This window comes from Pagrus major, chromosome 8 (assembly GCF_040436345.1).
Source record: "Pagrus major chromosome 8, Pma_NU_1.0".
Taxonomy (NCBI): Eukaryota; Metazoa; Chordata; class Actinopteri; order Spariformes; family Sparidae; genus Pagrus; species Pagrus major.
Window position 1 is genome coordinate 26,468,817 of NC_133222.1, and position 17,582 is coordinate 26,486,398.

Here is a 17,582-nt window from a genome sequence, read left to right on the forward strand (position 1 = left end):
GGCAACAAACAGCACGCAGTCGCACAGATCGATCCAAAGTGTATGACTGAGAGGAAAGATTAAAACCACTGCTTCACTGCTGTAATGCAAGTGCTCTAATAAAAGTCCTTATAAAAACTGAGTGAGTGGGTTCACAGTGTCAGATCTCATGCAGAGTGGCCAACACTTGTGTTTAACTGCCCCACCACCACCACCACCACCTCCCATCCGCCATAATCCAGTCTTCTCATCATTTGCAGTAAATGGATGATGTATTACAAGAGAACAGCTCTCATGACAATGGAAGAACTGGAAACTGTTGATAAGCAGCTCACAAGTGATAAGACTGATGAATTATCTACTGTGTTTCAGTGGATGTCCACATATCAGTCATAAAATACTCGTGTCTGCTGGGAATTCACACGTGTATGATGTAAAAATATTATTGCCATTGTCTCATTTTGGTCATAGGTCAAAGCTTTACCTCTGTTTAACTTGTTGTCAGCGGTTCCAGAAGATAACAGCACATACCTTTAGGTCTTTCAGATTGTGATTCAAGAAGGCAGCTCCATTCAAAATAACTTTTTTTCTTATTGAGCTTTATGTTTCACTGTACAGAATCTGTAATCTCTAAGTAATATCCTTATGTTTTAACTGTCTTTCACATTTTTCGCTTGTGAGATTTATTGCAAAACATGTCAAAAAGATTGAGACACTTCACTCATGTAGTGGCTTCAATAAATGTTTAAGCGATTTATTTGAAAATAAGTGAACATTTTGTTCAGTTTTTCATTCATATATCATTTTGAAATACTGGGAGAACAGCCCTGGCCATGTACTAAAAATGTGGAAGTGGATGTTATGACTGACACCACCACCATCATTGGCTGCATTACCAATTACAATGAGAGTTCATATCAGGAGGAAATCAGTGATTTTAGAAAGAAGGAGGCATAAAATGCTTCCCTTGTGTACATCAGTGGAACTGAGGTGGAGCAGGTACACAGTTTTAGGTTCCTGGTACTTAAAATCACAGAGAACCTATCTTGGTCATCACACATCACCACTCTGGTTAAAAAAAAAAAAAAAGCCTCTACTCCCTAAGGAAGCTTAGGAAGGCTAAATACCTGTGACAAGTTCTGGTCAACTTTTACAGAGGAGCAATAGAAAGCATCCTGACTGGAAACATCACAAACTGGCATGGTTCATCATGGCCCAGGACAGGAAGGCTCAACAGCGGGTGATTAAAACCGCCCAGAACATCACTGGTACCATCTACAGAGCATCAGTGACATCGGTGAAGTGAGATGTCTGCACAGAGCCCAAAGGATACTGAAAGACAACACCCACCCAGCCACAGTCTGTTCACCCTGCTGCCCTCTGACAACAGATACAGAAGTATCTGCTGCAGTACCACCAGACTACAGAGCAGCTTCACTCCCCAGACTGTGAGACTCCTGAACTCATCATCAACACGCTTTAGTTCTTTATTTTTGAAAAGGGACAGTGTACATTTATTAAATGAATCCAAGTTAGCTGATTGGCTAATTTTCATCAGCAGTTAACTGTGAACAGTTTATTTTTCTGACTTGATTATGGTTTTGTAGCCTCGGGAATTAGAAAAGAAATGTAATTATACAATCCTGAAGCATAATGAGAATTAAATTAATTAATACATTTTATTTGAGTGTTTATTAAGCTCTACTTTTTGTCAAAGTAGACAAAAACTACAAATAATATGGTCTTCATTAGACAGTACACATACACCATTATACACTAAGTAATATAATAAAGATGTATTAACCAATACTTTGTATCAAATTAGGTTAAAACTAGAAATATGTTCTTTATTAGAAAAAAATAGCGTGATATCCTAACTAACTAACTAAAATGTAACAAACTGAATTTTATATCAAATTAGGTAAAAACTATAATATTATCTATATTTATATCCTCATTTTAAACCATGCACCTAAATACCTAGATCATACTGTAATTAGAAACTGCATATAATAAGCTATAAGAGCTTAAATGTACCATTCTTTGACACTACTGTACTGAATTATACTGTAATTACAAAACCAAACAGGAGATCAACATACACTATTACAACTACTTCACAAAATTATGCAATAAGAAATCAAATGCAAGACCATATCAGATCCAAAATATATTAATTAGACACAATTTTACCCTTTCTACAAAATAATACTGTAGACAGCACGCCTAAAGCTACCAACATGGACCAACAATGGCTTAATTAGACAATACAAGCTGATCTGACAAATGCAATGGCATATTAATACTGGTCAGTCACTCTCTCATACTCACACAGGCCTATGTCATCATTTGTTGTTATCTTGAGGATTCATTGTCCGACAGTCTGTTTTATTCCACCATGACATCTACCAAGTCATTAGCTTAGCATTTGCTGTAGGTGGGTTAGGTGCATCCCACAGCAAAGAGAGACATAAAACAGGTGCTGTTGTGGCACATGCAGTTAGCTTGTTAAGCCACAGCAAAGCTCACGCAGAACTCTGTAAAAACTAGCAGTCCACTAACGCTCTGGCACCAGAGTAACACTGGTTAATTTGAGGGTTAACTTTATTCTTACTGAATTACATTAATTACCTTATTTTGTACAAATTATGGCTTATTACGTCTTTATTAGTGTACTTAGTGTATAGTGGTGTATGTTTACTGTCTAATAAAGACTATATTATTTGTAGTTTTTGTCTAATTTGACAAAAAGTAAAGCTTATTACATCTTACCAGTGTACTCTAAAATAAAGTGTGACCACAATATCATTAACACTGGGCAGGGTCTTGCTTTTTAAAGAATAAAAAAAGGAATATAAGATTGAGCCCTCGTGCACACCCCAATTACATGTGTACAGTCTCTGACATTTGAAGTTTTCTGAAGAGAACCCACTTCTAGCTGCCAGCCTTGCGACACCTGTTTTTATTATGCTTTGCAAAGGGGGAAAAAACAAGAGAACATGTAAACCATTTCTGAAGAACATATAGTATTTATTCAGTGAGTGAGCCATTAGATATTTTGAGAAAATCTTTGTTTTTTTAGGATGTTTGAAAACCTTGATACATCTTAACTTACAAGGGAATATAATCAGTATAATCAGTACAGAATGATGACTGTATGTAGAAATGATTATGTGCCAGAAATAGTATACATTCAGACAAATAGAGCACAACACTAACTTTTTAACAAATGTCTTTATTCTGGTTTTTAGAATAGAGTACAATTCAAATATGTAAGGATATCCAGTGTCAGCAGAAGATGGCAATAACTGTGTGATACATTTCTGAAGCTGTTCTTTCAAATCCACAGCAATAACCTGGAGACATAGAACATTTGTGCATTTCATTTTCAAGGTGCACATAGACATTATATTTACTTTACAACATTGTACAGAAGCTTATGGTGTGTGTTAGCTGTAAAGCAAAGTATTAATGTATGTATGTAGGGCCACAGCTATATTATCTAGATGTTTCTAAACAGATAGATGAGTATTTTGTCTGGGATTAACTGTAACTGTACCCAACACACATTTTATCTGCATTTATGCCTAATAACTGGGACTGGAACACTGATTCAGGCTGCCTTGTAATGGTCATAGTAAACAGCTGTCATAACCAGATAAAATACAGATTTTGCAGAAACAATAAATAAAGGAATTATTCTATAAAAGTCGAGTTTGATCGTACATTATTGTGTATTGGAACAGATAATATGTTAAACATTTACAAATTACAGGGTCCCTGAAGTGACCTGTTAAAAAATAAAGTTTTTGGTACATAAAGCATTGACAGTTTAGGCTCAGTTATCAATACAGTGAAAAGTACAGTGCAAAACATTTTCTGTGTTTTCTCAGCTGATATTAACAGAAGGCCAAAGAGTAAGCATGTTTAATCATGAGCCATATTTTTACCTTAATTGACAAATATATATATACAAAATAACAATGTTGCAATCACAAGTCATTTTGTGACTGCACGAAATGACTAAATTATTTTTCATGCTTTATGAGAAAACATTCAATCACAACTGTGATTAAAATGTCCTCTCTGCCCCTCGGCCTACCATGAAGTATCAACTTTTACTTTGAAATTAGTACTTCTTTCAAAGATCCAAATACACTGTAATTCTCTTTTTTCCATTTTAAATTCAACTAAACTGATGTAGAAGAAAGGCTCAGCGAGCAAACCTGGTTTATTTTAAAGATGATGAAATCCTTTTGTCAGGACCTTACACACTGCCTCTTTCAAGAGCCTGTGTAGATTTCAATTAAAGTCATGTGAAATCTTCCTTTAAGAATGATCATTGTGAAAAAAAATAACATTTTTAAATCACATGAAGTACAAGTACATGCAGAGCTAGGCCTTATTTTGGTCATTGAACCATTTCAGAACAGTTTCCTTGTTCTCTGCAATCCATTTCATGTTGGCAATGGTTCTCTCAATAGACTGATCCACTGCCAGGGTTCCAGAGCCAAACCCAACCTCAGAGTTATCCTCCTTGAACTGCTGCAGCTGTAACAACACACAAAACGTGAAATGAGCATCTTGTTTGGAGACGTGACGAAGCAACTTGGAGTTGGCAGCAACGAATAACAAAACAGGGATGGTCAAAAAGTGCAGGTGTCAGTCATCCTAAAACACAGACCAAGGTCCAGAGTCAAATGACTTGAGGGCCAGTCTGACGCAACGCAACATTTTATGTCATCATAAACCACATTACATGATTTAGGGACAGTACGGAAAGTACTGGGGTGGGGAACCTGAATCTTATATTTCATTCTATATAATAGCATGACAGCTTTATCTATATTTTCATTGATTCTCTCCTTGACATTGGTCAACAAGGTATAACAAGGTATGGAAATCCCAAACAAATAGGTGAAAATACAGTCACATGTGACACAATTTGTTCTATTGCTTTCACTACAGCTTGTTTTTGGTTTGAGTACCTAGTAACAGTGGCTAAGCAATGATTGGACAGTAACTGTTTGGGCAAAGGGTTAAGCAAATAATCTGTCACTTCTGATTTTTTGACTTGGACTTGGCATTCAATAAAGAAAAAAACCCACTGAAGCAAATGAGCTTGCCTCATTTCAGAAATCAAATTGGTTCTAAAGTTTTAGTCCAAGGGCTTGAAACTGCATTTGGAGTGGATAATGATTTGGGGCTTGCACAGCTGCTGTTATCTAATCTGATAGCAAAGCAGAACAATCTGGAAACAAACAATCTTAAGACATTAGAAATCCGTAAAAGTAGAGATACAAATTTGTTTGGATGTGAGAAAGACTATGGAAGAACCTATTGTATAGAAACTTTTGAAGATAGTGTGGAACAAAAAGACTATATTATCTCACCTGTTCAATCTCGAATTGAGTTGAAAATCGCTCACTGACTCCGTTGATGAGGTTGGAGAAGGAGAATGATCCACCACCATACCTGAGAGTGAAAACAAAGCCAAGACAAGCAGATAATCAGATCCACTGTTCACATACCCGCTCCTTCCTTTCACTGAGAACTGTATTACAAGCTGTGACATTAACTGTATTTACAGTATGTATGTACTGTACAGTAAATCAATCTGTAAATCAGCTCTGCTGATAGCATAAATGTATGCCTACCATTCACTGTGAATGGAATACATCTTTTCCATTGTGAGACACATTGTATCAGTTCAGTGCTTTTTGGGGAAGGGCAAATGTTTTTGACTGCATGTGACTACATCATTAGACTCTGAACCTGTCAAATAGGTCTAAGTTTGTGTGTGTACAGAGAGGGCAATCAAATTGTTTGTTGCACTAGTTATATTTGTAAAAATGATAAAAGAAAATCCACAATTGAACTCCATGAACCACCACTGAAACATCACACATTTTATATGGGGTCGAGACTGCAGGTCACCTGAGGCAGAGCTTGAATTACACTTAGCATGCTGAGTCAATAAAAGCTGTCCCTGATCATAAACTTGACTGTGAAACTGCCTATCTGTTATCATGTTATGATGTGATGATGGATCTTTTATGATGTGACTGTGTTTTAGTTTGGCATGAGAAAATTAAAGGTCACGGAGGTGTGTTACCTCACACACCATATATCTGCCTTCATAACAACCTTTTACTCAGCGCTAAAGGGATTTACAGCACCTTTACAATTGTTGTGGGAAAACTGTTAAGCCAAGCAGCATGCTGAGTTGTTGTCTGTACTATAAAGTACTATAAAGTTTTGTGTCATACTCACTCAGAGAAAATGTACGACCATCGAGCCCTGACAAAGTCCCAAGCCAGAGACTGGCCAATCACGTTGTTGGCAATGTAGACAATGGTGGAGGTAGCATCCTGCTTCCTGATCATGTCTGGAATCAGAGTGTACTCCAGGTACCTGAAAATGTACAAGCAGAACAGTGAGGAGAGTATACACAAAGAGTGTGTGCTAGTCAGTAACTGTCAGTTGTAAGCTGGAGTATAATGTATATGTATATATAGTATTTAGGGTGTCTGTGAGCAGACCTGTTTAGCAACCAGGGTTGTTTCGTGCAGGCCAGGGCATAGCGGAGTTTGTCAGCTTCAATAGCAATGGAGGCGTTCTTAAACTTTGACCAAGCAAACTCCCACTCTGCAGCACCACCTGCTGCGATGGCGTTACAGTACACAGTGGAACGCAGGTTGGGGTGGATCCTGAAGAATAATTACCTCTTTAAAGTTAATAAGTAGATTATGATGGTTGTATTTTTAGTACAGTATAGTAGATGGGGAAAAAGTTACAGATGAGGATGAACTTACGGGTTGGTCTCAGTGTCCATCCATTGCTTGAACCATCCCTTGACCAGATTTTGGCATTCCTCAAGGCCTGTCCTGCAAGCCATGCTGATAGCATTCACCTGATTATACCTGAAGAGAGGAGAAGTAGAAGGAGTATTTACAGGATCTTAGAAAGAAAACATGAAGAGTCATATGTGAAATCGGCAAACTTGTTCATTTCTGTGTCTACATTCAGCAGTAGCTGTTACTTTTAGTGAAATGTGGTCCAACTATCTGATGTTACTACAGTGCTTATTTGATGTACTGTGTTGCTTTGCTTGCGTCTTTGATATCTATGACAGCGACATCTCACAATATCAGTTTGGGGTAAACTCAAGCTGTCATTTTCTTTAGGCCCAGTACACATATACACCGGTATTTCCTAAACCCTAACCGCATCACAACACCGGGGCGGGGACCGGCCCACATAAGAGGCGTCAGGGGTCTGCGGTGAAGTCGGCAAACCCACCCAACCCGTCTTAAAACATGCGTGCGCGATTCAGAAGTTGACGTGACAGCAGGGTTACACAGAGCCAGTGGCAGCCCTCTGTGCATCATTGCTTTGGCATGCGCTTGACAGCCTGCGTTTGCGTTTTCACGTGGACAGAGATGTCTTTTAAATACAGTTGGTGTGGTCGGGAATTTTTTTAAATTGGAGGAGGAAAAAATTGCATTTTTAAAAATACCTGTGTACACGTGGACTAGGTCTTAGTCTCCAACCCAATATTTGTGAAAGTGTTGTCATTAATGAGATATGAAAGCATCAAACATGCATTTTGCTACAGCAATGGCACATGGAGATGCAGTGGCTAGTAGCTCCTCCAAATTATGCTATTATGAAATATTGTTGTCATTGGAGAAGAAAGCGGGTGTTTTGGATTAAGAGCAGCAGACTTTAAGATCATCACAGCCCTCGGCGTCTTTCGACCATCCAACCTGACCGGCTGGACTGCCCCAGGGAGGAAGAGAATTGGAATAAGAGCCATGCTAATCCAGCAGGTTAAAGGCTGCTCCTGGCTAATGTGTGGTCACAGGAAAAAGAAATGGACATAATGCCGCAGACCTTCTATATTGCTGCAAGATGATGTGTTACAATATCTGGTACTTTATTTCAACAGTTCAGACAAATTCTGAGCAAGAGGTTACTGGTAAAATGTTTTGGAAGCACTGTATCTCTTTCATGTCATTAAAAACACTGGGTACATTTCCCTACACAGTGTATCAATGGCCATTTCCTAAAACTAATATTACATAATCTCAGTGGTGGACTTTACCATTAGGCAAGGTACGCAAACTGCTCAGGGCCGCAACATAAGAAGGCACATCATGTTCATCTTAAACTGCTTTGGGGAAAATGGGCCGAGATCTATTATCCATTATAATGTTTTTTTCAGGTTTTCTTCAAGTGATCAATGGTAGGCTAACATTTCTTGAACACAAAAGTTAAAAAAAAATTACATCTCCAGAATGTATTTGTGTGTACTTACTGGTCCATGTGTCCATCAGGTACCTTTTTCCAGCCGTCAGTCAAAGTTTTGTAGTGTAGGAACAGAGGGGTGACCTGTTTCCTCAGATAATCCTGAAAACATGGAAAACAGCAAAGCAATTGTGATTCCATGAAGATCAGACTAATAAAAGTCACTTTTTGGGTTGTTTTTTTTCATGCTGGTATGTATGGCATAAAAAAGTATACCTGCATGGGACCATAAACCTCGCTGCGGTCAAACATGAGGTAGAAGAAGTCCAGGTTTCCCACAGCCGACTCCCAGGGCATATATTCTGTCTCCTTGCTCAGGTACTTGGTGGTATCTAGGGCCCGCACTGTAGGGATGATCTTTGCCCTTTGGGGTGACAAGAGTTTACTCTTGGGGTGACTCAATAGTCTTGAGTGTTGTCAGTTTTACCCTTCAATACCTGGCAAAATAGTTCTGTACTTTCCTAAATAAGTCAAAGTACCTGGCAGCATCATAGTCATGCTCTCAGTGCAGTATAATAGCAATATTTAGTTCATTTGAGGTCCCTTTCCCCATAAATCCTGCTGATTAATGTCACAGACGGGATGTTGTTGCTCTACCTTTAATGGTGTATATTGTTTTCACTGAAGGTAACAAGTTATTTGTTCTTCACCTCAATAATCCAGATGTTTATTCTCTTCATTAATATTATCATCATTATATGATGCTGTATGAGCAGGACTTACCTGGCCAGGTTGAAGGCATCATCCACCAACTGAGCTCTGTTGATCACTGGAATATCCTTGAAATCAAGAGCAATATCCTTGTCACTACTACTCAAACTTCTCAGATCAAGACACATGTTCATAATATCTCTATTATAAAGCTTTAATACAATAATTTAACAATGCATCAGGTGTTCTTACTTTATGATTGGTGCTTAGAGCATTTAGGAGTTTATTCCAGTTGACTGTATCATAGTTGACTCTGTAGTAACCAACCACGTCGAGGTTGGCCAACACCCAGTCCGTGCCTGTTGCTTTCATCTTCTCGATTGTTGCTACAGAAGAAAAAGAGGTTGGAGTCTGTCTTGATTGTTGTGCACAAGACCAAGAGAATGCTAAATGAACTTGATTATTTTATCAGTGTCAGTGTTTAGTTATTATTTGTCTTCTGGGGTTGATTTTCCTCAAATTTAGCCAGTGATTACTGAAGTCGCACATGTTGGAGTTTTCAGACAAGACATTAAAAAGTCAATAAGTGCTTCCAGCTGCAGCAGTACCATGCAATGACAAGACTTCACCAGGAAAATGACAGCAGTGGTCATTTGTTCCTCTTAAGATGGGTTCAAACCAAATGATACATTTATGCTCAACTGTATAAAACATAAGTAGACACAATTCACCCATTTACGCAAAGTCAGGCAAACAAAATCACACTTCAAGTGAGGTAGTATACAGTAACTCCCCCTGATAATCCTGTGATACAAGAGGGAAAAGGAAAGAGACTGTAGAAAAACAACAGAAAGATCAGGGGCAGAGAGAGAGAAAGAGAGAGAGAAAGAGCTAGTCTTAATCCTACCTGACTTTTTTGTTAGCCATTCTGCTGTCTGGTTGTTTCCAGTCTTCATCCACTTGATTGGAACAATCCATTCATAGCTATGGATAAAAGCTGCTTGATTAAACCTACATATAGTATTGTTTATCTATTTAAACGTTAATGAACTGGACAAGGGTGGGTGTATAGGTGTATATGTGTGTGTATATATATATATGTATATGTGTGTGTATATATATATATGTATATATATATATATATATATATATATATATATATATATATATATATATAGGAAACAATTGAGTAAAATAAAGGTTCAGTCTCAGCAGCATCATAATTAAAGATAACAATAGAAATCAGAATTAGTGAACATTATAGTATTTCTGTAATAGTAATTAGCAGCTAATGTAATCAAAAACAAAAAAAATAAAAATTAATGCGTTATTGGAGAGGGTGGGAAGGACAATGAAAGACAATGAGCATACTTGAAGGGAGATGGAGAGGTGACTTCAGAGTCTGGATCCAAGAGAAAGTGTTCCTGGGATACGACCCCAGTGCTGGTGTTTATGGTAACCACAGGAAAGCCCATCTGCAGCACCCAGGTGTTCATGATGTTATGGAGAGTGTCAGGAAGTTTGGTTCCATTAGCATCAACAGCCTGTAGAAGCAGACAGACAATAAAAAATACAGGTAACAGTCATTTGGCTGTACTGGAGAGCATCTTGTTTAAAATGCAGCTAAATGTTCAGATCTAAAGAGTCTGTGAAAGAGAACATGCCATTTGCAGATGATCCCATAGGTCCGTGTAGACTGTGTTCTTAAAGGCAAACGTTTCCAGGTAGGTCTGCAGAGTGGACAGAGAAAACAAAGAAATGAATTAGTGGTTTTGCTTTGGATGTGTTCATGTCACATGTTCAATCTAGCAAAAAAAAAAAAAAAAACATCTCTGAACTGCTAATGAAGCAAAGTCTGCAAGCTAGTTCAGGCAGTCCACCTCATACCCTCTGAGTCTACTTCTTGGCCCCAGCTCATGTTCCAGAGCCTCCATCCCAAAGAGCAATGCTGTACATATTCTACATTCACATAATAATCAATGTCAGTTGGCTGACTGCATTACTAGTTACTAGATAAATGCTGTATATTTTTGTAAAGTTCTTACCTGCAGTCCCAGTGTGAAGACATCTTCAGTTAGGAAATCTGACAACATCCTCAGAACAGACGCTCCCTGAGGATATGCAAACACATTTTCAACGTGGTAATGGCTGATTAATCTTCTGATCAGAGATGGGAAATATGTTCTGCGCTGTATAAGGGTTACCTTGCTGTAAGAAATGGCATCAAACAGCTCACTGATCTGTGCCGGTTTCTGGATGTCCTCTTCATTAGAGGACAGAGGGTGAGAAGAGGCCAGGGCATCGACAGCAAACACCCTGTGGACATCACTGAGCACTATGAGGTCTTTCTATTATGAGACAAAGTATGACAGTAAGGTTAAAATTCCACTCATCACTCTCACCGTCATTCTTCATTACACTGATTATTAAGGCCATGAGGTGGGAGGGAAATCCTTACCACATTCCAGTCGGGTTCAGCCTCATGTGCTCCAAGGTACTCAACGTAGGATGCAAAGCCTTCATTTAGCCACAAGTCATTCCACCACCTCAGGGTCACCAGATTACCAAACCACTAAAGAGACAGCACAGAGGAAAGGTATAGGTATAAAATCTTAAAAAATGAATAAGACTTCAAATAAGTATTTGAAGCTAGCTCAAAAATATAGGGGGCAGCATATCACCAGAGTAAGCGACAACTGCTGCTCTTTATTGCTAGCTATCCTTAGCTGTAGCTGGCTACCGTTAACATATTTGCTCATGGCTTGAATTCAGATGGTGTACGTTTGTATTTTTCTGTTCAGTAAGGAAAATAGATGTAAGAATATTTCCATCATGTGAGTGTATTTTGTTCATTTATTACACTAAAGGTTTAGAGAGCTTGTGAAATGCCACTGGCATATATGCCCCCACTGAAACTACGGGGGCTATCACCTCTTCAGGTACAAAGTAGTAGGAAAAAGGACAAGCCAGGGCTAACTATTTAGCATGCTAACTACAGTAGACATCTCTACAACACAGTACACAGATGTCTTTGACATAACATCAACACTGTTGTTTCTTCACACTCTTGAAGCATGCTTTGACATGACTTTAGACTAGACTTGGACTTGCTCTCAAGGACACTAGACCAGCCTTAAAACTTGCTTTGACATGTCTAGAGACTTGGTTTAGACTTGTGTCAGATGGCTTGACACTATTCAGATTTTCAAAAAGGTCTTTACAAGCCTCAGTTCAATTTTAAATGAATTTATCCAAACAGATTAAAGAGCTAACTGCCAAATCCAGCAGGGGTTATGACAGTAACCACCTTCTCTGGACATAGTTGATACAGTTTGGAGTGTTAAAGCCTAACCATGTGAGCCAGTTCATGAGCAATGATGGTGGCAATCCTCTGCTTGTTGGAGTTGGAAGAGAACGCTTCATCGTAGAGCAGTGCTGTTTCTCTGTATGTGATCAGACCCCAGTTCTCCATGGCTCCAGCATTAAAGTCTGGTAGAGCTATCTGATCTGTGTTAGGGAAAGAGATGGTTAATTACCTGTGGAGTTTCTAAATTAATGCATATAAGTTGACTAAACTTAAGTTGTAATGGCACCAGCATTAAATCTTAACACAGAGGATGGCCTAGAAAGACTTGCTGAAGACAAAAAACTATCATCAAAGACTGTAAAACAATTAAGTCACAAGTTTGATCGGTTAATAATTGATACTGCATGTGATCGCACCTGTCCCCAAAGCCCTGCCATAAAAATGTAGAACTGACAGATAAAAGCTTCCCTCAGATCAGCAGATAAGTCTTGCTGTGAGAGATGATAAGGGAGAGATTTAAAGATACGTGTTTTATATGGTGTTCAAAAGTGTTGACACAGCTGTTTTATAGTGACAGCCAGTGTCTACAAAAGGAGGTACATTTGGAGTCAACCATAAAAACACACATGATGGCAATAAACATAATTGCAAGAACTAAAGAACACTGACTGAAATGATACATCTAATGAGGACACAAAAAGGCAGAAATGAAAATTTCCTCTGAGGAAAGAGTGTGACTGATTTGGTTAGGAAAAGAACATTCTGGTATTTTCAACCAGGGTCCATTCATTTTGAATTCTTGCATCAGGCGCTGCGGGTCAGGCCAACTTTGCACTCTCCACCTCCACTGTAGAAATTCAGGAGATGCAGACTTAGGACAAGTATATCTGGCCAATAAGTGCAAGCCTCCTAAAGCTTTCCAAATAAACTTTAATTTCACATAGATCATGCTAGTGAACACAGAAGGAATCCCCCTGAATTCTAACTATGCTAACTGCATAGGGAGCAACAACTTGCAGACGTAGGCCTATATCTGTCTGTAAACCAGACTCATTTATATCCAGATCATCATGTGTGGTGGACTTACCAGACTTGGGCAGAGGGTACTTGGAACTGTAATAATTCTCAAAGAACTTGAGAATGGGTCCAGTTATGTTCAGGGCATAATCTCCTTGCCCAGCAGCAATAGCAGGCTTCCGGGCGAAGATACGGATCTGAACCCAAATCACACAATACAAACAAGAAAAAACATTACACAGGTTCATTATGTACACTTGCATTAGCTTGAATATCATTGTAGAAGTAGGGTAGGGAGTTCTAGCCCAACGTCACTGTTGTCAAGGTGCACTGAGGAGGGAAAAAGTCTTAGGCAACACTCGTAACATAAAGAACAACTTAATTATCAGACCAGCATATTTCAGCTGCTTTCATCGGGGTCATCAGCTTGTGGTCTTCATCATGACCATGATGAAGACCACAAGTCAAAACATGGTAGTCTGACAACAAAGCTGATCTTTATATTATAAGTGTTGCTGGAGTTCTGACCTCCTCAGCTTGAATATCATTATCAGAAACTATAGAATCTCTGTGGTCTTAAAGTGATTACACTTCTTCATTTCTTTATTTGATTTCAAATATCTATAAAATTGTTTTGATGGCACAAATTAGTTTGTAGAATAATGAGACAATCCAGCTGAAAACACATGCAGCCCATGTGTTTCTTCAGCCCAATCATCATGAATAATGAATTTGTACATTCTTTTCTTCAACAGTGTCTATCGAGATACTACTACTGGATGGTGACAGAGTCAGTAATGTTCAAATCCTGCACCTGGTGGCTTTAACTTGCCTTTATATTATATGTGTGAACATGTAGTGTGTAAGTACAAATATAAAACTTTTGTTTTACTTGAATTGAGAATGGCTGGGTTGTTTGTAAGCAATATTGATACCTAGACATTTGGGGTTGAAAATCCAACTGTAAACATACTGATGATTAAATCATAAATTGCAAACTCAGTTATATACTGTGTTCAGTTATATTTGGCAAAATGACAATACCAATATGTATGACCTTAAGCTCTGAATCAAGGTAGTTCGTAAATATTACTAACTTATTTTCCAGTTGCATCAAGAAACTCCCAGCAACATCTGAATCTATCTTGGTGGTCTTTTTGTGAAATTGTCTGTACAATAACACTTTAAATGGAACCAAGGCAAGACAAAGAGGCTAACTGTAATTATTGTTGAGATTTGGTGTCGATCAAAGACTTTATATGGTCCATTTATTTCTATTAGCCCAAAATCAGAAAGTAAAAGTAGTTGAACCAATAGGCTAATGTATGTATTTCAAATGTGATGATGTTGACTGAACAGTTTTGTCTTTAGCAAATGTAGCTTTCCAAGTGTTAGCTTACTTAAAGCTCAAATTCTTAAAACTAACATTCCAACTGCAACTGTAACAAACGGACTTAGAACTGTTGTAAACACAAAATCTATCAAACAGTGCGTGTCATCAATGATGATCAGTTCTCCATACAGAATGGCACAGAGGTTAACAACACCTGTCTGTATCATCTGTAGGAGTTAAATTTCCCATGACTTGAGTGCCCCCCCCCCCCCCCCCCCCCCCCCAGTAGTAGCATTATTGTACACCTCTAAGTTTCCTGGAAATAAAAACTCTTTGACAGTCAATTACCGAAACTTCATCGATGGTGTTATTGATGTAGCCAAAGTCACTGACGATGAAAGCCAACAGATAGGTCGACATTTGCGGAGTTGCCTCAAAAACTGTTGTCTGCAGACCATGACCAGTGCTCATTGATTCTGTAGAAGAAAAATGATATTTAATAGAATACAATTTTGACTTGATTTGTATTATTTATATGCAGTCACGTTTCAAGAGAATTGAAAGGTTTTGAAAGGTTTTTAATCTCTTACACCTTTTTGTTTTCAAATTTCAAAGGTTTTTGTAAGCATGTCACTTTATACACCCTGCTGTCCAGCCTATTTTACATCCACTTATAAAACCAAATGGAGGGTTTGGGTTAGGGTTAGTGTATGTCTGTATGGAGTATGGAGAGTATGTCTTCCTCATACACTCTATTTTGTCCAATTATCATCTGAGTGCTACTAACCTATTTCTGCACCATTGGACAGGGCCACAGTTCCAGCATCGTGGATCAGAGTGATGTGAAAAACGGCTTTCATAGCTGGCTCGTCAAAACAGGGGAAAGCCTTCCTTGCATCTGTCGGCTGCATCTGAGTAGTAGCAACGACCCTGACAGGAAAGACAGATTAGACACTTGATGTTAGAAAAAACAACTGAACATTTTTTGCTAAATGTTTGTTTAGAGTTTTGCCAAACGCTAACTAATAAAATTCACATAAATTACATCTCTGTGCATCCAGCAGAGGGGTAGAGCCCACATGTGTTTAATCTAGATTAGCGCAAAGACTGGATGCAGGGGGAAACTGCTAGCCCAGCTCTGTCAAAAGTGGCAAAATCCACTTTCAAAAGGCTCCAAAACTGGTCTTTCAAATTACATCCTGTTTTACAAGATACATTTAGAAATAGTCATGACAAAATGAGCCAAGCTGTTTCAGAAGCACTTAATACTAGGCATTGCAATGACTTGTTGATCAACAACTAATAAGCAAAGTGGCTGCAGGTGGCATGTCAAAATGTACCAATCTCATCTAGACAAAATCCCAGTGAGATGGTGACTACAGTATAACAGGTAGAACGCATGAATAAAATAGTTTGGAGGGTTTTTTGTTAGTTTAGACTAACTCTAGCTAAAATAACAAACTTATATGAAACTTTTTTTTTGTCTTTGCTGGAAACACATACTTTTTCTCTCCATTCTCCCAGTATTCGCTCCGATAGAAGCCTCCCAGGTCATCAGCCAGCTCTCCAATAAAGTCAGTAAAGAGCTGGTACTGCTGGTCCTTTGTCAGTTTACCATCCAGCTGTAGGACCAGGTACTGAGTCACAGGCTCGAGCCAGGATTTCGTGATGGAGGGGGCTTTGTCTCCATTAACTGAGGTCAGCCTCGCCAAGTGGTCATTCTCAAGTTTGTTGTAGGTCAGCTTATTGGAGTGGATAAGAATCAGGTCAGTCTCCTCAGCACACTTAAACGCCACAGTGGAATTACCTGAAACAGCAGGAAATAACTTGATCAGATATTGTGATCAGCAGTATTTAGAAACGTCAGCTCTATCCAACCTCGACCCATTTGGTCTAATTAGAATTTTGTACAATTAAGGGATTGAGAAATTTCTCCTAAGTCAGTCTAAGGTGTGACTATTCTGTCAAAAGCTCCTTTTTATCAAGAATGAACAAGTCAATATGATTTTCTTGGATGCTGTGCTATGCTTTTAACATGAAGGAGATGGAGCTCATTCATTATAGCCTATATCCAATCCAATCCAAAAATTGACCAATCTGTGTGTAACAGAAAGGTAAGCCCTGCACATGCACACATCTCCCTCAGTCTCCCAGGCTAGTGTTGCTACCGTACAGTTTATACTGTCATGTTAACTAAATGAAATGACCTTATGAAACTTGCAGGATTGTGAGCAATTTCAATCGACAACATTTATATCACAAACCTGTGTGTGTACATCAAGTGTGTACAGGAACTTTAAAATTCATTTGGAAAGAAATGAAGAAGCTATGGATGCTTTATATTAGGCCACAGATCTGTGATGGGTGAGTCAGGATTCAGGATATAAACCTGACCAAGATCCCTGCAAGCAGAAGGTTTCTTGAACGATGAACGTTTCTTCTCCATTTCTCATGTATTGTCTCTTGACATTATACCCTCTTAAGGCTGTAACTGATCAACCTTCTGCCAGTCTTTATCTCCATCCCTTCACCTCTTCAAAGTGCCTCAAAAAGTCTACTGTTTATAACTCATGCTGACCAAAGACAACTGATTCAACCTGAGTAATGATGTAACTACTTTGTAATATCAAAAAACATCTGGCTCCAGAGTATCAGTGAAAAACATTACACACACAAAGCCTTACCAGTAAAGACATAGTGTCCAGTGTCATTTGGAGTCAGTCGTGGCCACAGGGTGACATGATAGGTTTCCGGCACCAGGCTCTTGGGCAGTCGATACTTGTCCCAAGGATTATTGGATGGGGTAGGTGTAGTGGCAGTGGGCTTAGATGTTGTTCCTCCATCCGTTGGCAAGACATTATCATTATTTTTAGCCTTTTCCTGTGAGTAAACAACAGACAGAGCTATGATAGTAGCCAGGGCTCCTGCACCCAGGATGATAGCCACCACCCCAACAGTTTTACTGATGAAGAAACCTTTCCCCAT

At 38.7% G+C, this 17,582-nt stretch overlaps 1 protein-coding gene across 1 annotated transcript; it reads right to left on the reverse strand.

The window, feature by feature from the left end:
- Positions 1 to 4,374: 4,374 nt before the first annotated feature.
- On the reverse strand, positions 4,375 to 17,582 carry LOC141001655 (aminopeptidase N-like). Its single transcript, XM_073472800.1, has 21 exons — positions 17,282 to 17,582; positions 16,101 to 16,404; positions 15,385 to 15,527; positions 14,946 to 15,073; positions 13,335 to 13,461; positions 12,293 to 12,447; positions 11,399 to 11,512; positions 11,145 to 11,288; positions 10,986 to 11,051; positions 10,605 to 10,670; positions 10,312 to 10,484; positions 9,848 to 9,924; positions 9,193 to 9,326; positions 9,013 to 9,068; positions 8,506 to 8,653; positions 8,300 to 8,391; positions 6,795 to 6,902; positions 6,522 to 6,689; positions 6,253 to 6,393; positions 5,373 to 5,454; positions 4,375 to 4,530 (listed from the first exon to the last, which is right to left on the reverse strand). Exons 1-21 carry the CDS (start codon positions 17,580 to 17,582, stop codon positions 4,375 to 4,377), a joined length of 2,883 nt encoding a protein of 960 aa, XP_073328901.1.

Bases quoted from the DNA above. Each gene is read 5' to 3' on its own strand.
- LOC141001655 (XM_073472800.1), bottom strand. From the start codon at position 17,582: ATGGGGAAAGGTTTCTTCATCAGTAAAACTGTTGGGGTGGTGGCTATC. The intron at 11,513-12,292 runs GTTAGGCTTTAA...CTGTCTCTTTAG, and splicing joins CTCATGAACTGGCTCACATG to TGGTTTGGTAATCTGGTGAC. The intron at 8,392-8,505 runs GTATACTTTTTT...CCATGTTTTCAG, and splicing joins AGGTTTATGGTCCCATGCAG to GATTATCTGAGGAAACAGGT.